The following is an 18,544-nucleotide window of genomic DNA, read 5'->3' as shown; positions in this document are numbered from 1 at the left end:
GGGAACTGACAAGAGAAGCAAGTCTGAAATGGTCTCAGAGAATAGGAAGGGGAGCTATAAATGAAGTAGGATTTCTTGGAAGCACTGGCAGCCCATATAAGGTCTTCAATCAGGAAAGTGAAGTCTGTGTACGTGTTTGAGGGAAAGTTTAAGGCACCAGGGAAATTTGTGAACTGGGAACATAGTCCCACGGAACATAGCAGAGAGGCCTGGGGCATGGTCACCCAGGAGAGCCATGGGGAGGGTGGAGGGAGCCGAGCTGTGTAAGAGTCAGGGAGGGGAGTTTTGCTGCCCAGCATGGAATTTTCCAGGGGTAGAGCCAAAGCCCATGGGAGCTTGTGTGATAGTGCTCAGTAGACTGAGCAGTGGGTAGGCTGTTCAACTTAACCAGCCTGTGAAGGATGACTGGTACGTTAATATGCTGAAATCTGGCAAGTTTTAAAATGTTTAAAGGGCAAAAGTCTTTACAGTTGTTGTGAATGATGTTCTCATGATGCTCTTGATTTGAGTTCTTGGCCGCTGGCCAACAGGAAAAGGACCCCAGATAATTCATACTTAAGATTATAGTGGCTTAAAAACATCCTGCTTCTATTTGTTTTACTATTTCTCAATACTTACACATTTTCTACTTAAGGTAAGTCACTTCAGTCGTATCCGACTCTGTGCGACCCCAGAGACGGCAGCCCACCAGGCTCCCCTGTCCCTGGGATTCTCCAGGCAAGAACACTGGAGTGGGTTGCCATTTCCTTCTCCAATGCAGGAAAGTGAAAAGTGAAAGTGAAGTTGCTCAGTCATGTCTGACTCTTCGAGACCCCATGGACTGCAGCCTACCAGGCTCCTCCGTCCATGGGATTTTCCAGGCAAGAGTGGAGGGCGTATAACTGGGAGCTGGGATTCTCTTCAGTCGCTCTAGTGCTCTGTTTTAGAGCTTGTAACATTGTGTACTTCATCAACAATGGTTTATGAGGCTGCAGAGTATCTCTAACTATTTTTCTGAGTCCCTGAGCAATCAAAAGGCAAATCTATTAGCATCTTCCTTTTGGTGAGGGTGCATGATTCTCAGCCCTTACAAATCACTTGCTGGTAGTTCTATTTCTGGTTTCTTAAGGAACCTCCATTCTGTCCTGTATAGTGGGCTGGGGGTGGGTAGGAGGGAGGGAGGTCTAAGAGGGAGAGGATGTATATACATATAGCTGATTACATATAGCTATATACATACAGCTGATTCACTGCGTTGTACGGCAGAAACTAACACAGCATTGTAAAGCAATTACACTCTTTTTAAAAAAACAAATAAACCAAAAATCACTTGCTGTCTTCATTGCCCCATGTCAGTTTGTCTGGATATTTTATTTTCTATCTAGGTGTTCTAACTGGAAGATGGTGATTTCGGTGTATGTTGTGTTTGCAGCCTCTCCATATCAGCGTAGGAAGCTCTCCTGAGACTCCCACTTAATGGGGCACACAGCTGTTAGCCCACTCCTTTGGCAGAAGCTGCCTCCCAGTGGCTGGCTGTCAGCGGCCTTCTGCTGCAGCTCATCATCCATGCAGATGGCCTACCCATGAGTCATTGCTCCTAGTGATGGGCGTTGGGGGGAAGCATCACATGGCAGGTCCCAAGTCCTGCTTAGGGTCCCCATAGCAATTTATCTCTCTTCCAGTCTCTCTCCCAGTTATCTGTTTCTTTTTCTCCCTATCTCTCCCCATAATTTCTTGTGTTCAAGTGTGATTCTATAAATAATGGACTTTGGTTATTCCTGCTACCTGGGGGTTGCCAAGCTGCCACCTTGTTCAGAGCCAGGCTGCAGAGTCCTATTTGAGGCTCAGTTTTCTCCCTCAGACATTCTATACCGTTGACAGCATCACAGGAAGTGATGTCAGGCATGAGAGGAGAACCGAAGGAAGAGCCTACGTGAGGACTTGAGGACTAAAATGTGTTGCTTGTGTACCGAGAGTCAGATGAGAGGCTGAGCTATTTGCTTTTATGTGTGCAGAGGACTCCGGAGAGGACTGGCAGCCCTGCTCCATCAGCAAATCCAGCTCTTCAGAAGTCCTTTGTCGAGTTCTGTACCAGATAGAGTTTGAAGGACTTAAAATTAGTCCCAAGTGTTAAGAACAGATTGTTGCCAGAAGATCTGATTTCTCTTAAGTTTCTTGAAGTGCCTTCTGTGAGGCAAAAAGTAGCTTGGGCCTTAAATCATTGTGACATAGAATTCCAAGACTGCTAGCGTAGGAGCATCAGTTGCATACTGAGAGAGCTAAACTGTGATCACCTGCAAAATGTCATTCTGGGCCTTACTGGGTATGTTGGACGTGATCAAAAACAGTGACTGGAATTCTTCAAAGTAACCCCAAAAAAGAGAGCGCCTAGTGGTCATTTTGCTGGCATTATTTTAAAGGTTGTATGTGTCCAAATGTATTTATATCAGGAAGTTCTCTATACCAATTAGACTAATGAAGAAAATTAACAGAAACTAACCAAAGATGTATGAACTAGGTTTCCCAAAGCTGTTTATCTCTCTCCCAATTCCTCTCCCCGTTTTCACTCTCTGTCTTTCCCCCTTATTTCTTATAGTCAAGTGTGATTCTGTAAATGATGGACTTTGGTTATTCCTGATTGAAAAAATGAATTTATTGAATCCATATATCAAAAATTTAAGTTGCTTGTTCTTAAAAATTTTTTTAGAATAGAAAATTGATTTCAGATTTTTTATTGAGGGATTGAATTTTTTGAAGGGGCATAATCATATTCCCTTTTTTCTCCCCAGTTTTTTTTTTTTTTTTCCAGTGCTCCTCTGAGAATCTGTTTAACTGATAGAGTGGACTGAGGCCTGGGCATGGCTGGACATGGTTTTCCTCTCCATCATGCTCTGTGTACTTGTAGGTTCTGAGAAGCATGCTGATTCCAAGTTTGGAATATATACAGTTGGAATATATATATACACACACACACAACTTGGATATATGTTTTGTATGTATATTGTTTTTAAGAGGTGAAGTGGTTAGACCCCTGTGACTCTTCAGCATATATGAGAAAGTCACAGAAGTTGAATGAATTGTGTTAGTTAAGAATATGAAATTATGAATTTAAATAATGGAAAATTAGTATTGATTATTAAATCCCACATACAGCACTCTTTGAATCAGCGGGAGGTAAGGTTGGAAAAGGCAAGGAAATGGCGGGTGCTGCCATTCCCCGCCACACTGGCACCCAGGTGCGAAGCTGACTCTCGCGGTGATGCTTTCTTACACACAATCTAACTTCAGTGCCGCAGCATGAAGGTGCGTGTGGGTGCCAGCTGCACATGTGCTGCAATCAGTAAATTCGGCACAGGTAAGTCCTCTGGAAAACACGGACATGGTAATAGGCTATAATACAGTAGTGACTAGGGAAGACACAGATAATGAAGGAGAATGGAATGCCTGACTCACACTGAACGGGGTGTAAAGACGGGGAAGCAAGTGACTTGTCTGGCTGGGGAGTGTCTCAACATCTGTGCTGATTTTTCAAGGTGTGATGAGAAGGGCCTGAAATGGGTGTCTGAGGCTTAGATTCTTGTCGCATGTCAACTGCTCAGTAGCTGTGGCTTCATTTCTGGTTCTCAGTCTTCTTTGTAAAATAAGCACATTGAACCAGATACTTTCAAGGTCCCTTGGAGTTTAAGTAGTAAATGCCTTTAACTCGCAAGATGAGGAGTAGCGGGAGTCTTTGCAGACACTGGTTTGCTTCATTTTCTCACTTCACACTTATATCCTGGCTCCACTGTTGAGCAGGGAAGCCCGCCTCCTTCCCTGGATGGCAGTTATGTTCTGTCCTCTGAGACCGAGCTCACCAGGCCATCCATCTCCTATTTAAAACTCATTTTCATGGGCTAATCAAAGATCAAGAATGTAGACTTATTTTTAACTTCCTGGATGGAAACTGAAAATGAAGCTGACTTTTTGTCATCTCCACAGGAACAAGAGTAGGCAAAGAAATGCAAATGCCACCAACCGGGATGTTTAAAGATTGATAAAAATTAGTGTTTCTGATGTATTAATGACCCTGGTGGTGGTAGCCTGCATTTGTCATTGTCATGTTCTGTTGTCATTCAAGGACTTAATCAATGCATATTGTCAGGGCTAAATTTATTTTCTTGTGTCTGCCTAGCAAGATCATTTCTCTGGTTTTTGACAGTACTGTCTCAGGCCCCTGCATCCCACCAAGGCCTGAAGGGACAGCTGAAAGTAAGCCTCCTTGTTCTTTAACTCCTTGCTGACTTGATCCCTGGGGGGTAAAACTTTTGAAAAGAGAAAACAGTACCATTTAAAAGTCTGTTTCTCTTTTTCTGAATAAGAACACAGGTGGAGTCCTTACCACTGCACCAAATTAGGCCTGAAAAAGAATTTGTTTAAGGTCCCTTAACTCCCAGTTTACAAGTCCCTGTAAAGGAGACTTAGGCGTTCGCATGCACACGTGTACACACAGCATCGCATCCTTAGTTTTTATTTAGTGCTACATGATGTAAGATGCACCTGCAATTTTGCCCTAAAGTACTCTAGACAACATTGAGAATTACGTATGCCATTGCCCTTTTATTAAAACCTCAGAAACAAATTGCTCTAAGCTCAGAACAAGGAAAAGGGGGTTAACTTGGTCTGATAAATTTGAATTATTTCTTTTGCTGAGTAGTGAGAGTTGGGTTTCTTACTGTGCTTCTCTCTCTGTTTTGGTTGCCAGAAATCTCAGTGCAAAGTATTTTTATTGTTTTGTTTTCACTCCATTTTGCTAGCTTTTGTCTGCACAGGTATGTATAAATAATGGAAAAATAATGGTAGGTGATACATGCACAGACCCGGAGCAATGAGACCCCCATCTCCAGTGTACAAAACAGGGAGATGAAGCTCACAATTCTTTGTTACATTCACATTCCATTTCAAACCCCTTCACATCACTTTCACAGCCACACTCTCACTCTATCTTTTCTGTTACCATCTCACATTGTTCTTTTCTTCCAGGATGGATCACTTTGAATTTTCTTTTATTTGTGTACCTATCGTCCCTTTTACTACTTAATAGATGCCTTTTCCTGTACTCTCATAAAAAGCCTCCTGCCAAAAAGCCATTGCCAATCCTAAGTGCTCAGGAAATAGGGTCACCAGATAAAATACATGACGTTCAGTTAAATTTTAATTTCAGAGAGACAAGGAATAATATTTTTAGCACAGAGGTGGCCAGTGTAACATTTGGAGTATGCATATTCAGATTTATTTGAATTCCAGTTTATTTAGGCATCCTATATTTTTCTAAAATCTGGTAACTCTATCAGTAACTACAGCAAGGGTCTGTTCTGAGGCTTTTATGAGAGATGTTGTCTCATAGGTACATGCATGGTAGAAGGGGCAAGAGCCTGGGGCCTTACACACAGACATTAGTACTCTATCCTTTCTCATGCCCCACTTCCCTTCCTTTATTTGGAGACAGGTCACTTGGAGACAGGACCAGCTTTGTAGACAACCATAGGTAGATCTGAGGTGTCAGTGTGTGAAAGTCTGTGTGTATATGCTCACTGCCAATCTTTCAGCAGGCACAGTGTTCTCTGTGAACTCAAACAGCAGGAAGTTAAATGCATTTAATGAATGACTGGAAGAAAATGATCAGGCTCTCAGTCTTGAGAGATGACAATTTGGAGGATGATTGGAACAACCAAATGGCTACCTGAGCCCCAGAGCACAGATTTCCTCATAAGCATGACTGAATTCCCTAAAAAGGAATGTTAAATAGCCTAGTGATACTGTTACTTTAAGACATGAAGCACTGACCCTGGAATTCAGGGCTGAATTTGCCTGAAGTTCGTAATGTCACCTGAACTTTCAAAAGTCAGGGGCTAAATAATTGACTAGAAATATAAAGCCTGAATTCCAACCCTACACTGCTCATTAATTTCCAAGCAGTGCTTGAAGCATTCATGAGGCTAATCCTGGCTTAAATTTCTTTCTTCTTAAAAACAAGGGCAATGCCATATTTCACAAGGCACTTAAGTGACTTTGTTAGAATTTAATTCGGGGTGCAGGGCTATAGTTTGGATAACCGTGTTTCCTGAATCCTATCGCTTTTAAACCAGGTAGAATAGACATTCACTTTCCTAGTAGGGGTTACAGAGTCCAGGGGTCCCCAACCTCCAGGATCTAAATCCTGATGATCTGAGGTGGATCTGGTGTGATAATAGTAGAAATGAAGTACACAGCAAATATAATGCACTTGAATCATCTCGAAACCATCTCCCCAACCTCACAGCAGTCTGTGGAAAAGCTGTCTTCCTCGAAACCAGTCCCTGGTGCCAAAAAGGTTGGGGAAGACTGATTAGTCCTTGATTGAGATCGCCCATCCCAGAAACAGGGCATTTTAATAAATTGTGATTTGAAAGTGCTGGCCGAGATCTACTATGCAGTATTTGGGGGGAAATTTTACAGCTGTGTCTTAGATTTTCTGTTTATTCATTAACCATTATCAACAAAGATTTCTTAAGACAAGAATAGTATATTCTTTAGGAAGCATACATAGACATTCAGGAGGAGGAATTTGAATTCTGTTTGGAAGAAAAGCCAACATAAAACTAGACACTGTTCCAAAGAAATATATTTGGAAATCCACTGGTGAGTGAATTAGATTGAATATAAATGTTTCCTTATAAAAATATAGAACTTGTTATGAAATTTGGACGTGTCTGGAAGTTTTTGCTTAGATTGTCATATGGAGTTTATTTTCTCTCTGTGGCTGCCTTTGTTCTTTTTGTTTCTCTTGGAAAGCTCTCGATCCCCAATTCCTCCTTGGCCTCTGTCATAACTGTTTAGATGTAGGGCAGTTGTCAGAATGTTTACCATCTCAGGATGCCAGTGACATTTGGGTGCGTCAATCAAAGCATCCTAGCATGCAAAGGAATGTTACTGAGTAGGATTCGTAATTTCTCCAAAAAGTAAGTTACTGACTACAAACTGTTCTCATGTGTACTCAGGTTCATCAGTTTGCTTTGGAAACAGACAGTATTTTGTGGTGGTGTCAGATCCTTTTGGAGAAGGGTTTTAGAAGAGAATATCAAAGCCAGGAGAAGTGACACGATGTTTTTGTATCGTTTTAATGCTGCTGAGCCTTTTCACTATTGTTATGGTTACAAAACAAACAGCTGAACCATATTTGAATATTTGAGGCAATGTTGTTCAGTCGCGCCCGCTTCTTTGCAACCCCATAGACTGCAGGCTTCCCTGTCCTTCACCGTCTCCTGGAGTTTGCCCAAACTCATGTCCATCGAATTGGTGATGCCATCCTCTATCGTCCCCTTCTCTTCCTGCCTTCAGTCTTTCCCGGCATCAGGGTCTTTTCCTATTTGAGGCAATAGGGATTTAAACAAAGATGGAAAAATCTGAACCTTGGGAGAAATATAAATGAGAGACAGAATGGAGAGTTAATATGCACAGACATAAGTATGTGATACTGTAAAAAGTTTAGTAGGTTCTGTGTACTAGGTGCAAGTGGGACTACAAAGACAGATGAGATGTGTTTCCAGCTGACACTGAGTTTCCAGTGGAGGAAAGCATATTGTGTACAGAAATAAAGGGCATTCTATACACAGGCAGCCCCATAGAAGCAGGTGGCTGATGGGGGAAGGTAAGGCGAGAAGTGCCCCGGTTGTGGATTCAATGCCAATAATACCAAAATGGGTAAAGCATCTTGGAGGGGACCCTAGCCAGCACTGAATACACCGTGTGTGTGCTCAACACCGCACTGGGCACTTGACACGTGTTACCTACAATCATCCCCACCTGAGGGGATGGACAGGGAAGCTCAGAGAGGGAAAGTCATTCATCAAGGGTTTCCAGCGAATAAATGGTGAAACCAGGGTGCAAATCCCTGCCTGACTGCTTTCCCGCTCTGTGCTCTTGAGCTTACTTGGTGAATGAAATAAGAGCCATGTATCCCAAAGGGCCTTGAGCTGGAGAGTTTTTGATCCAGTTTGAGGATGACACTGAGGAGGAGTGCCCTTCGCAGGAAGAGTTGTTTAGCAACGGAAAGTAGAGAGGGTAATAAGCCATTGTTTATTGTGGGCCTTCTGTTTGCCAGATGGTATGACAGGCTCTCAATTTACATTCTGTGTCCTCACAGTCACCCCAAGATGTTGGTCAGTCAGTCATGTCCATTTTAAAGAGCATTTATGGCAACTTGAGGCTTAAGAAGTTAACAAGGTCACGCAGCTACTGTGTGGCAGTAGTCAGGCTTTGAATTTTAGATTTTAGCTTTACGGCTGGGGCCAAAGGCTAGTGGATTTGAATTCAGCCATTTCATTTCATGAGTTTAAAAATTGAAAGTACAGTTGACCCTCAAACAATGAAGCGGTTGAGCATGCCTACCCTCTGCGAAGTCAAAAAGCCTCATGCAACTTAAAGCCAACCATCTCTAACTACGGTTCCCTCCAGCCATGGTTCCATATCTGCAGATTGAACCCTTCACAGTTTGGGCAGAACTGCAATGTTGACCACTGAAAAAAATCCACAAGTAAGTGGAACTGTGCCGTTCCAGCCTGTGTTGTTCAAGGGTCAGCTGTCTTTCCGGGATCCAGAGCAGGCAGCCAACATGTTCGAATGGAATGAAATTTTGGAAAGGGTTGGACTAACTGGTTGAGAAGCCAGAGTATGACAGGGGAGGAGGAGATGGCTCTTATGACTTTGATTATTATTTTAAAAAGATGCTGGTCCTCCAGGAGGGTTTAGAAAGGTGTAGAGAATGCAGAGGAGGGTGAGGCAGAAGAAAGACGAAGAGAGCACCGGGAGCTGACAAGTAGTTTAACAGCTGCTCCACATATCCGCAAAATGACTCTGAGAAAAAATGGTTCTATTTATTTGCCGTTTCCTTCCATATATCTTCCCAACAGCATTCATCAATATCTGTCATTTCCCAGGAGGTTTAGACATGTCTAGCAATTCATTCTGCTGAATTATATTTCAATACGAGGATGGAGGGAGGCTAGATTGCAGATGTTCACTCTGACCTGTGCCCAGCGTCACTTAGACACCATCCCCGCGCGGCTCCCGGGTGCCCTCACTCACACCGACACTGCAGGCAACGCTGCTTGATGTCAGATTCGTATTGCCATGTTCTCATTAGGGTAGCTCTATTTAATACTTCCTTTAAAATCAATTTTAAGTTGTCACGTTAGCCTTTGGTCTGTACAGCTAGAGCTTAGAGTCAAACCATTATGTATTTTTTGATAGCAATTTTATATCCAGACGATCACCCCGTGAAAGGTGCAAGGAGTCGCTGGTGAGGGCTGGTTGTCATTGCAGAATGGGAGAATTTGCTGGGTGTTGGTCCATCAAACGGAGAAGGCAATGGCACCCCACTCCAGTACTCTTGCCTGGAAAATCCCATGGATGGAGGAGCCTGGTGGGCTGCAGTCCATGGGGTCACTAAGAGTCGGCACGACTGAGCAGCTTCACTTTCACTTTTCACTTTCATACATCGGAGAAGGAAATGGCAACCCACTCCAGTGTTCTTCCCTGGAGAATCCCAGGGACTGGGGAGCCTGGTGGGCTGCCGTCTCTGGGGTTGCACAGAGTTGGAAACGACGGAAGCGACTTAGCAGCAGGTCCATCAAAAGGCAGCAGTCAAGTACTAAAAACAATAGGAACACCAAAGCTTACTAAGCTCTGTTTCGTGTATTAACTCACATGATCCAAATAGCTTCCCTTATTAGAATTTGGTAATCTCACTAGATGAGAAGAAATATTTCTTCTTTCAGAACAAGTTAGGGGAAAAGAAAAGGGACCAAATATATTTCTCTTTAAGTGTAGATCTGAATTGTTTCCACTTAAAAATAGACCACGTGTTGGCATTTTTGCCCTTTTGCCATTCAATGGCAAGGGTAACAGGGGATCTCTCTGTGACTGGGGGTGAAAAGACCACTGTACTGTTGAGTCATCTCGACACATTTTCCAAAGTTACTTTTGATTAAAAACTGCAGTCGGCAGTGGCAGTGGCAGCTTGAGTTGCTGCTCCATAGCCTTGTGGTTTGTCCAGGGGCTTGGATTTCCATAGATGTGTGTTGTTCTGGTATTTTTCTGCGGTCCCTAGCTCTCTCAGGGTATGGAATTAGGCTGTAGAGACGCCTTGACATATTTGTCATGGACCCAGTCAGTCTGGGCTTGCTCTATCCGTTCGCATCTCTACTTGCTCTGCTTGCTGCAAGCTTCCTTTTGAAGTGTCCCCCTAACTTTGTCAGGTTTCCCAGGTGGTGCTAGCGGTAAAGAACCTGCCTGCCAATGCAGGAGATGTGGAGGACACAGGTTCTGTCCCTGGGTCAGGAAGATCCCCTGGAGCAGGGCATGGCTCATCTACTCCAGTATTCTTGCCTGGAGAATCCCAGGGACAGAGGAACCTGGCAGGCTACAGTCCATAGCATCACAAAGAGTCAGACATGAGTGAAGCAACTTAGCATACATGCACCTTGTCACCTCATCAGGCCCATGTGGTTAGTAATTCTGCCTTGCATTTCGTGTTTAATACAGAATGCTGCTGATAATATTCTAAGAAGTGAAATTGGGCATCTCTGGTGGGGTTGAGTCTTAGGAGCAAAACAGGAGTTGACTGCTGCATTGGGAGATTAATTTGAATCAGACCTTGATACCCCATTGGCATCACGGTGCTGTGACAACCAGCCCCCCCAAAAGTATGTGTTCTCTCTTCATTTGGCTTTCAGTTCCTGTCAGCGGATATCCCTGGCTAGTAGGCAGTGATGTCTTCAAGGACTTGGGGTCATGCCTATGCTTTAGACTTTTCTTGTGTGAGTCAACACACACTTTTTTTTTTTTTCTTTTTTTAAGGCTAGAATAGCAGCTCAATATAGGAGTCAGTGAACTTCAGCCCTCCCTGGTCACAAGTCTGTTGGTTTCTCAAATTATATTTATTTATGCCATTAAGAAGAATGATTTAGCAGCATTGTCAGTGCTGTCTAGGTATAGTTATTCTTTTGCAGTGGGGACAAGAAATTGGAAGTCAGTCACCCATGTGAGAGGGAAGATGAAAGAGACCGTGTCTCTGTGTTGCAGCAGCCCAGCTGAAGATGAATAAAGGGAGCCTGTAATTGCCTGTGAGCACAACAGCCACTATGATGCGGGAACCGATGTTTAGGGCTGAGCAATGGGGCATGAAAGAGGAATATCCTGATGATGATGGAGTGTGCTGTAGGGCGATGGCTGCTGACTCGCGGACTCTGTCCAGGTACTGTCGGTGTCTTAGCACGCTCTTTAAGCTCTCTCCGTTTTGAAAGTTTGGAGAGGTCTTGAAAAACTCAGTTCCTCTGACTAGTAAATGATTTGGAGGGCTTAAGTATAATTTGAGTATAATTTGTGAAAGCAGGTCCTGATGGAGTTCACAGTAGATACCTTCTTTTGGACAACAAAAGGATGCCCTCATTTTTTCCTGTATATGGTATGATAGTTTTATCTAGGCAAGGGAGGGTGTGTATGTATATGTGTATGGAAATATATGTAACAAAACTTGCTATTTTAACCTTTCGTACTTTATAGTACATTAAGTATACAATTCAGTGGCATTATTAAGTACTTTCGTATTGTTGTGCAACAATCACCACTATCCATCTCCAGAAATTTTTCATCAAATTGAAACTCTGTACTCATTAAACAATAATGCTTCATTCCCTGCCGCACCCCTCCCCCAGCCCTCCAGTAACCACTGTTAAACTGTGTATCTCAATGAATTTGCGGAGAAGGCAATGGCACCCCACTCCAAGTACTCTTGCCTGGAAAATCCCATGGATGGAGGAGCCTGGTAGGCTGCAGTCCATGGGGTCGATAAGAGTCGGACACAACTGAGCGACTTCACTTTCACTTTTCACTTTCATGCATTGGAGAAGGAAATGGCAACCCACTCCAGTGTTCTTTCCTGGAGAATCCCTGCTGTCTATGGGGTCGCACAGAGTCGGACACGACTGAAGTGACTTTGCAATGAATTTGACTATTCCAGGGACCTCAAATAAGTGGAATCATATGATATGTTACAATATGTGTTCTTTTGTATCTGGCCTATTTTACTTAGCATGTTTTAAGCTTCCTCCATGTTGTAGAATGTGTCAGTTTCTCTCCTTTCAAAGGCTAAATCATAATCCATTGTTTGTATATGCTACATTTGGTCATCCATCCATCCATCCATCCATAGACATTAGGGTTGTTTTCACCTTTGGGCTAGTGTGAATGATACAAACTTCTGTTTTGAGTCCTTCCGTTCACTTTTTGTGTGTATATACCCCAAAGTGGAATTAGCAAGGGAGGTTTCAGTAGGCAGCCGGGGGTGAAGTGGTAGATGTGAACTTTCTGGGGACTGCTGTGGAGCTTCTGTAGATGCTGGTGACAGCAGAGCCTGCTGACAGCCCAAAAAAGAAAGCTGATGGATGAGAGATGGGAGCCTGTGGCCCCATCTGCATGCTTGTGGCACCAGCACCGTGCCAGCTGCCCACTCTTCTTTTTGTCCCAGCTCTTGCCTCTGTAATGCTCGCCCCATTCTCCATTCCTCCCTTCTGTGGCTCCCCTGCCCCTTACCAAAACCCTTGAGAGCAACACACGGGCCATCCTAGCTTCCCTTTCTTCCTGGTGGCTACCTTAGAGGGATGGTCAAACTTTGCCAGCATTCTTATATATAACTGAGCACCAGAAGCCATTTCTCAAGACTGCTTTGTTATATAGAGTTCCTAGGTCTATTTTCCCTTTACTGTCCTATTTGTAGTCAAGAGAAGTAACCCAAAATGTAAGACCATAGCCTGACTGCTAAATCTGTATTGCATTTCAGGTGATACGGAACTTACTTGAGGCTTTTAAATCTAGGCAGGTACCATTATTCTCTGATGCCAAAGTAGGTTTCCAGAGGCTATATTTAATTCTTTATATAGCTGTTCTGCTGAATTTGTTGCTGACCTGATATTTTCCTACTTCAGAGGGATACTTCAAGCATACATCTTTGAAAGCATGCATCTCATGTTTGAGGACGTGTGTTTATGGAGGTCTTGCTTCTTGTTGGTCTTTTTTTTTTTTTTTTAATTCAGGATGAAAACAAAGGAAAACTCATGCCAGGAAAAAGACCATATGTAACCTAGATAGAACCAAGGTACAATCTGAGCCTTAGTAATGTACTTATTTTTGTACATAACCTTGAAAGTTTGCAGATCTTTCTACTCTGTTGAGTAAAGACCCTGTGACCAGAACAGTGACAATAATCAGTATAAAAACTCCATTCCAATAACCCATACCTCTGTGGTTGAAGCTGGACAAATTCTTGTTTCACTCTGACCCACAGATTTCAGCTTTAATATGGACCTGTCTTTATTGCCTCTAAATTTCTAGTTATGTCAGTTGCTGCTACTGCTGCTGCTAAGTCGCTTCAGTCGTGTCTGACTCTCTGTGACCCCATAGATGGCAGCCACCAGGCTCCCCCATCCCTGGGATTCTCCAGGCAAGAACACTGGAGTGGGTTGCCATTTCCTTCTCCAATGCAGGGAAGTGAAAAGTGAAAATGAAGTTGCTCAGTCGTGTCCAACTCTTAGCGATCCCATGGACTGCGGCCCACCAGGCTCCTCCGTCCATGGGATTTTCCAGGCAAGAGTACTGGAGTGGGGTGCCATTGCCTTCTCCGTATTATGTCAGTAGACAGTACCTAATAAAGGTTTTAATAAGCATATTGGAATTTTAGCAATGTGTTTCCAAAAAACACAAAGCTGATCAAAGTTCCAGTTGTAACAACAAGCTTGATACAGCATTCAAACAGAGCAGCCAGATTGCTAGGCAAGCTCACCTCTCCTACAACAGAGTGGGAATGGTATTATCCATTAATTTCCACCCTGTGCAGCTGAATAATGCATTGACAGATGCTAATTTTCTTAAATCGTAGGCAGCAAATGATGCATGAATACAGCAGCAACACACTTTGCAGAGGCTCTTGGTAGTCATCAGAAAGAAAATTTGTATAAAGTTTGATGTAATCACTATCAACTATGGCACAATGTTGATGCCTTCTAATGACTGCCTTAAACCCATCTGTTGTTCTCTTTTCCCTATTAACACTAATGGGGGTCCAGGCAGGAATAAAATACTCCAAGTGTTGTGCTATCAGACCCTCCAATTTGTAACATTCCTTGATTCCTAGGATGAGACTAGGAATAACATCTAAAATCTTACCTACGACAGGATAATAAACATTATGTAAATGCTTCCTAATGTAATTATTTGTTCCAGTGGATTAACAAAATTTTATTTCTTCTTCACCTAGCCATCCCTCATGTGTTGCATAGCTCTTTGTGCTTATTTTTTTAAGTTTATTGAATGTTTATTATATGATGTGTTTTCTTTTTTTGATTTTAGCACCACCCTATAAGTTTACCCCGGTTTTACAGCTGAGGAACCTGAGGCTTGAAGAAGGTCGTGAATAAGTGATGGAATCAGTTTGGGGGGTCAGATTGGGCAGTCAGCATTTTTGTATGTAAAAAATGTTTGTCTTGCCATAAAATATGAATTCTCACATATTTAATATGGTATGTGCATACATGCTCAGTTGTGACTGACTCTACGAACCCATGGGTTGAAGCCCACCAGGATCCTCTGTCCCTGGAATTTTTCAGGCAGGAATACTGGAGTGGGTTGCCATTTCCTCCTGCAGAGGATCTTCCTGACCCAGGGATCGAACCTGTGTCTCCTGTGTCTCCTGCATTGGCAGGTGGATTCTTCACCACTGTACCACCTGGGAAGCCCATTTAATATGTTAACATATTTCCATTTATTTCAATAGTTAATATATTGCAATATATTAATACATATTTCAATTGTTATTATATATCAATAGTTATAAACCAGTGGGCGCTTGTGAAGTGCATGCCTAAGGAAAGATATGGGGGTTCTTTTATAAGGAACAGACCTGCTGGGCAGAATACCAGGCACAATGTTGCTTCTGCTGCAGGGTTACTAGCCACTCGGGCCACAGTCCTCATGAATCTTGGAGGGATGAAGCTGGAGTCCCCATACATGCAGCCCGTAGAGGAAAATCTACAGTTTGGTTTCTGTCTTTTCATTGTCTTCATGTGTTTTTTGGGAAAGAAGTGTCCACTTGTTCTTTCATCATTCAACAAATATTGAATGAGTATCTGCTATGACCAATTACTGTGCTACCGCAAAATATCAAACATGGTCTCTGTTTTTACTGAGCTTCATTACTATGTGACTATGCATGCCCATCCTAACAAAAAGGTGTGTATCTTATGTGTTGATAACTAGTCTAATCCGTGTACTGAAGAAGTAATACAATGTGAGTTGGTTCAGCTGTTTGACTTTTAAAGACATACACATATATATATGAGTTCAAGGTTGATGTAAATTGCTCATTGAACCTACACTGACATTAATGTCCGGCTTTATGCAAATGGATACCATCATCTGTCCTGTGGACACAGCTGGATGAACACCAGTAGCTTCAGAGACAGAGAAGCTGGGAGAAAAGGGCACCAGCCCCATTTCACCTTGAAAGACTTCCAACTCCTCCTTTTGTCGGTCATGATCTTCGTAGACACTTTCCTAGTGCATTCCTATATCACTTTCCATATTAGCTATTTTAACAGTACATTTCTAAATGCACATGTTCATTTCTACAATGCTGAGGATGCTTTGTGTGTTTATATATATATCCTCAACTCCTCAACATAGTAACAAGACCCTTCCTCTTGCCCTACAAATTTTGGAGATGAAGAGACTTACCTGGGTTTATGTGGGAACTTCGAATCAAAACTTAAAACTGAATCTCCCGACTTGAAACAATCTGCTTCCAGCTGCTATACAATATAATTGTAATGTACGGCTGAAATGGTATATAAGGATTTCTACAGAAGCACTGCCATTCTGCCCACTATTCACACTGCCCTATTTTTATCCCCAACAGGCAGGTATCTCCTTCCAAACCCCGCTGCGGGGCAAGCCTGGGCCACCTCTGCGGAGACGTCCAACCTCGTGCGCATGCGCAGCCAGGCCCTGGGCCAGTCGGCGCCCTCGCTCACCGCCAGCCTGGTGAGTTGTCATCGGGCTCTGTCTGTGGTCGGTTAGCTTTGCTCCGTGTCACCACCAACGTAGGGACGTCTAAATTTATTGAGTTTATTGTTCTAGATTTGAACTTAAATCTACATTTAATGTTAAGCACAGATTTGACACTAAAATTTTTTGTTTCCAGTGTGCTGGTTTTTACCAGATTTTCCCCTTCAACCTAAGTTGGAATATTTTTGTAAACTTAACTCTGTTTCAACTTTTCCCTCGAAAGAAATGAAAATGGTTCTCAGCTTTTTTAAAGTAAAAAACTTATTTGAAAATAATTTCAAACTTATAGGAAAGTTGCACGAATAAGACAAATACATACAGCACCAGCTGATCCTTTGCCTGGGTTTAAGTATTAACTCTTGCCTATTTGCTGTACTGATTTCTCTCTCCGTGTATATGCATGTACACTCGCATATAATGTTTTGAACTCTTTGAGAATAGGTTATATATATCATGGCCTTTTGTTATGACAGGTAACTTCATTAAATTTATGCATGAAAGAAGTCTTTTATCTGCTCTGCCATCTGTATTTCATTTTTATCAATTGGCCCAATAACGTCCTCTATAGTATTTTCCCTCCTTCAGTAGAGGATCCAGTCTGGGGTCATGTCTTGTATTTAATTATCCTTTAATCTGGAAACTCTCCCCAGTGTTTCTTTGCCTTTTATGACGCTGAGTTTTGAAGACTAAGTGACATCCCCACCCCATTTTTTAAAGGAGTGTTCCTCGTATGACAGTGTCAGGTATGTCTGATGTTTTCTTACAGTGAGCTTTGGGTTTTGCATTGCATCCCAGAATGTGACACTGGTGATGATGTATCCTTTCAGGTCATGCCATGGGCAGGTGATGATATGTCCATTTGCCCATCATTATGATGTTAATTTTTTTCACCCAGACAAGGCATTGGCCAGTTTCTCCACAGTTAGAACTTTTCTCTTGCCGTCAATAAGCCTTTGGCAGGGAGACACTTTGAGGCCATCCAAGCATGTTTCTTCTTATCAAAAATTTCCTTTGGATTCCATATTCATTGGTGATTCTTGCCTGGATCCTTCTCTTCTAGAATCATTGAAAATGGTTATTATTTTCAGCTCCAGCACTCTCTCTACACCTACACGTTGGCACATGGCATAAATATTTATGATTTGTTAGCAGCATGGGCTTCTGCTGCTGAGTCACTTCAGTCGTGTCCGACTCTGTGCCACCCCATAGACGGCAGCCCACCAGGCTCCCCGTCCCTGGGATTCTCCAGGCAAGAACACTGGAGTGGGTTGCCATTTCCTTCTCCAATGCATGAAAGTGAAAAGTGAAAGTGAAGTCGCTCAGTTGTGTCCGACCCTCAGCGACCCCATGGACTCCTACATGCCTTAAAAAAAAAAAAAATAGACTTTTATTTTTAACCATGATGCTTACGAGAATTTTGTTTTCCAGTGGGCCCATTACTTTTCAACTTTAACCTTTGGCACAGCCTAGAGGGCTATACAGGTTGCTTTTGTATTGGTGTTGGGGTTATATGGTATTGGAATAGATTTTGAAATATCTTTTACTGATGGTGATGCAAATGATATGTCAGTGCCTTATAATTTTATACATTGATAATAAATCATGAGATATTTGAAAATCGTTCAGTAACGTAGAGAGATCTGATTTAGGTCTAACCTCTAATCCTGCTTTTGTCGTTAGGTAGCTATATACGTTTAAGCATATTGCTTAGTTTCTTAGATTTTATTAGCTCTTCAGCAAACTGCGAGATGACACAACCTATTAAACAGTCTCTGGAATTCAGCGTTGAAACTCACTGTTTCTAGTTTCAGAATCATAAAACTTCTGAACATACTGGATAGTTATCCCTGAAAAGTTTCTTTGAGGATATTTTATGACTTCAAAAGTGACTATGGTCTTTAAATCAAAATGTATCTTTTACTTCTCAGGAAAATTTGGGGGCTTATTTTTAAAGGTTCAGTTAAATGATGCATTTTAGCATTTTCCCCCATCCCATCCCCGAGTTCAATTACTTTTCCTTCTTGAGAAATTTTATTAAAAGCTTATTTTACTTTCGTAAGCATTTACTTTTTGAGGAAAGAAGAAAATTCCTAGCAATCAGTGATTTTATTTTTTTTTAAACAGAAGTGCTTTGGGGGCCACTACAATATTATTCTTACACATAAATAGGTAATCCTGTATGTTTATTGCCAAGCAAATCGTTCTAATTAAAACAACACTGCCACAAAGTAATGTGTCTAATACTGGTAGTTATGTACTCAGACTAGAAACTGATTGATTGATTGATGAAACACATGTCAGGTGATCTAAGATATTTGGAAATAAGATACAAAACCAAGGAGAAGAGCATTCTTATCACAGAGTCACTTGTCAGCTTATTTACCCTGCAAGTATTTATAGGGTTTAGGAGCAAGACTAGAGAAAATGTTAA

The 18,544-nt window shown here is 42.2% G+C and overlaps 1 protein-coding gene across 6 annotated transcripts in view; it reads left to right on the top strand.

The window, feature by feature from the left end:
* MAST4 (microtubule associated serine/threonine kinase family member 4) overlaps positions 1-18,544 on the top strand; it is a 620,856-nt gene that overhangs the window by 188,682 nt on the left and 413,630 nt on the right. For all 6 annotated transcript variants that reach the window (XM_061393377.1, XM_061393375.1, XM_061393374.1 and 3 more), the window contains exon 3: positions 15,965-16,089. In XM_061393377.1, coding sequence (XP_061249361.1) covers positions 15,965-16,089 — 125 coding nt within the window. The remainder of the gene's footprint in view (positions 1-15,964; positions 16,090-18,544) is intronic.

Source organism: Bos javanicus, chromosome 20 (genome assembly GCF_032452875.1).
Source record: "Bos javanicus breed banteng chromosome 20, ARS-OSU_banteng_1.0, whole genome shotgun sequence".
Lineage (NCBI taxonomy): Eukaryota > Metazoa > Chordata > Mammalia > Artiodactyla > Bovidae > Bos > Bos javanicus.
This window is presented reverse-complemented; position numbering and strand designations above follow the sequence as displayed.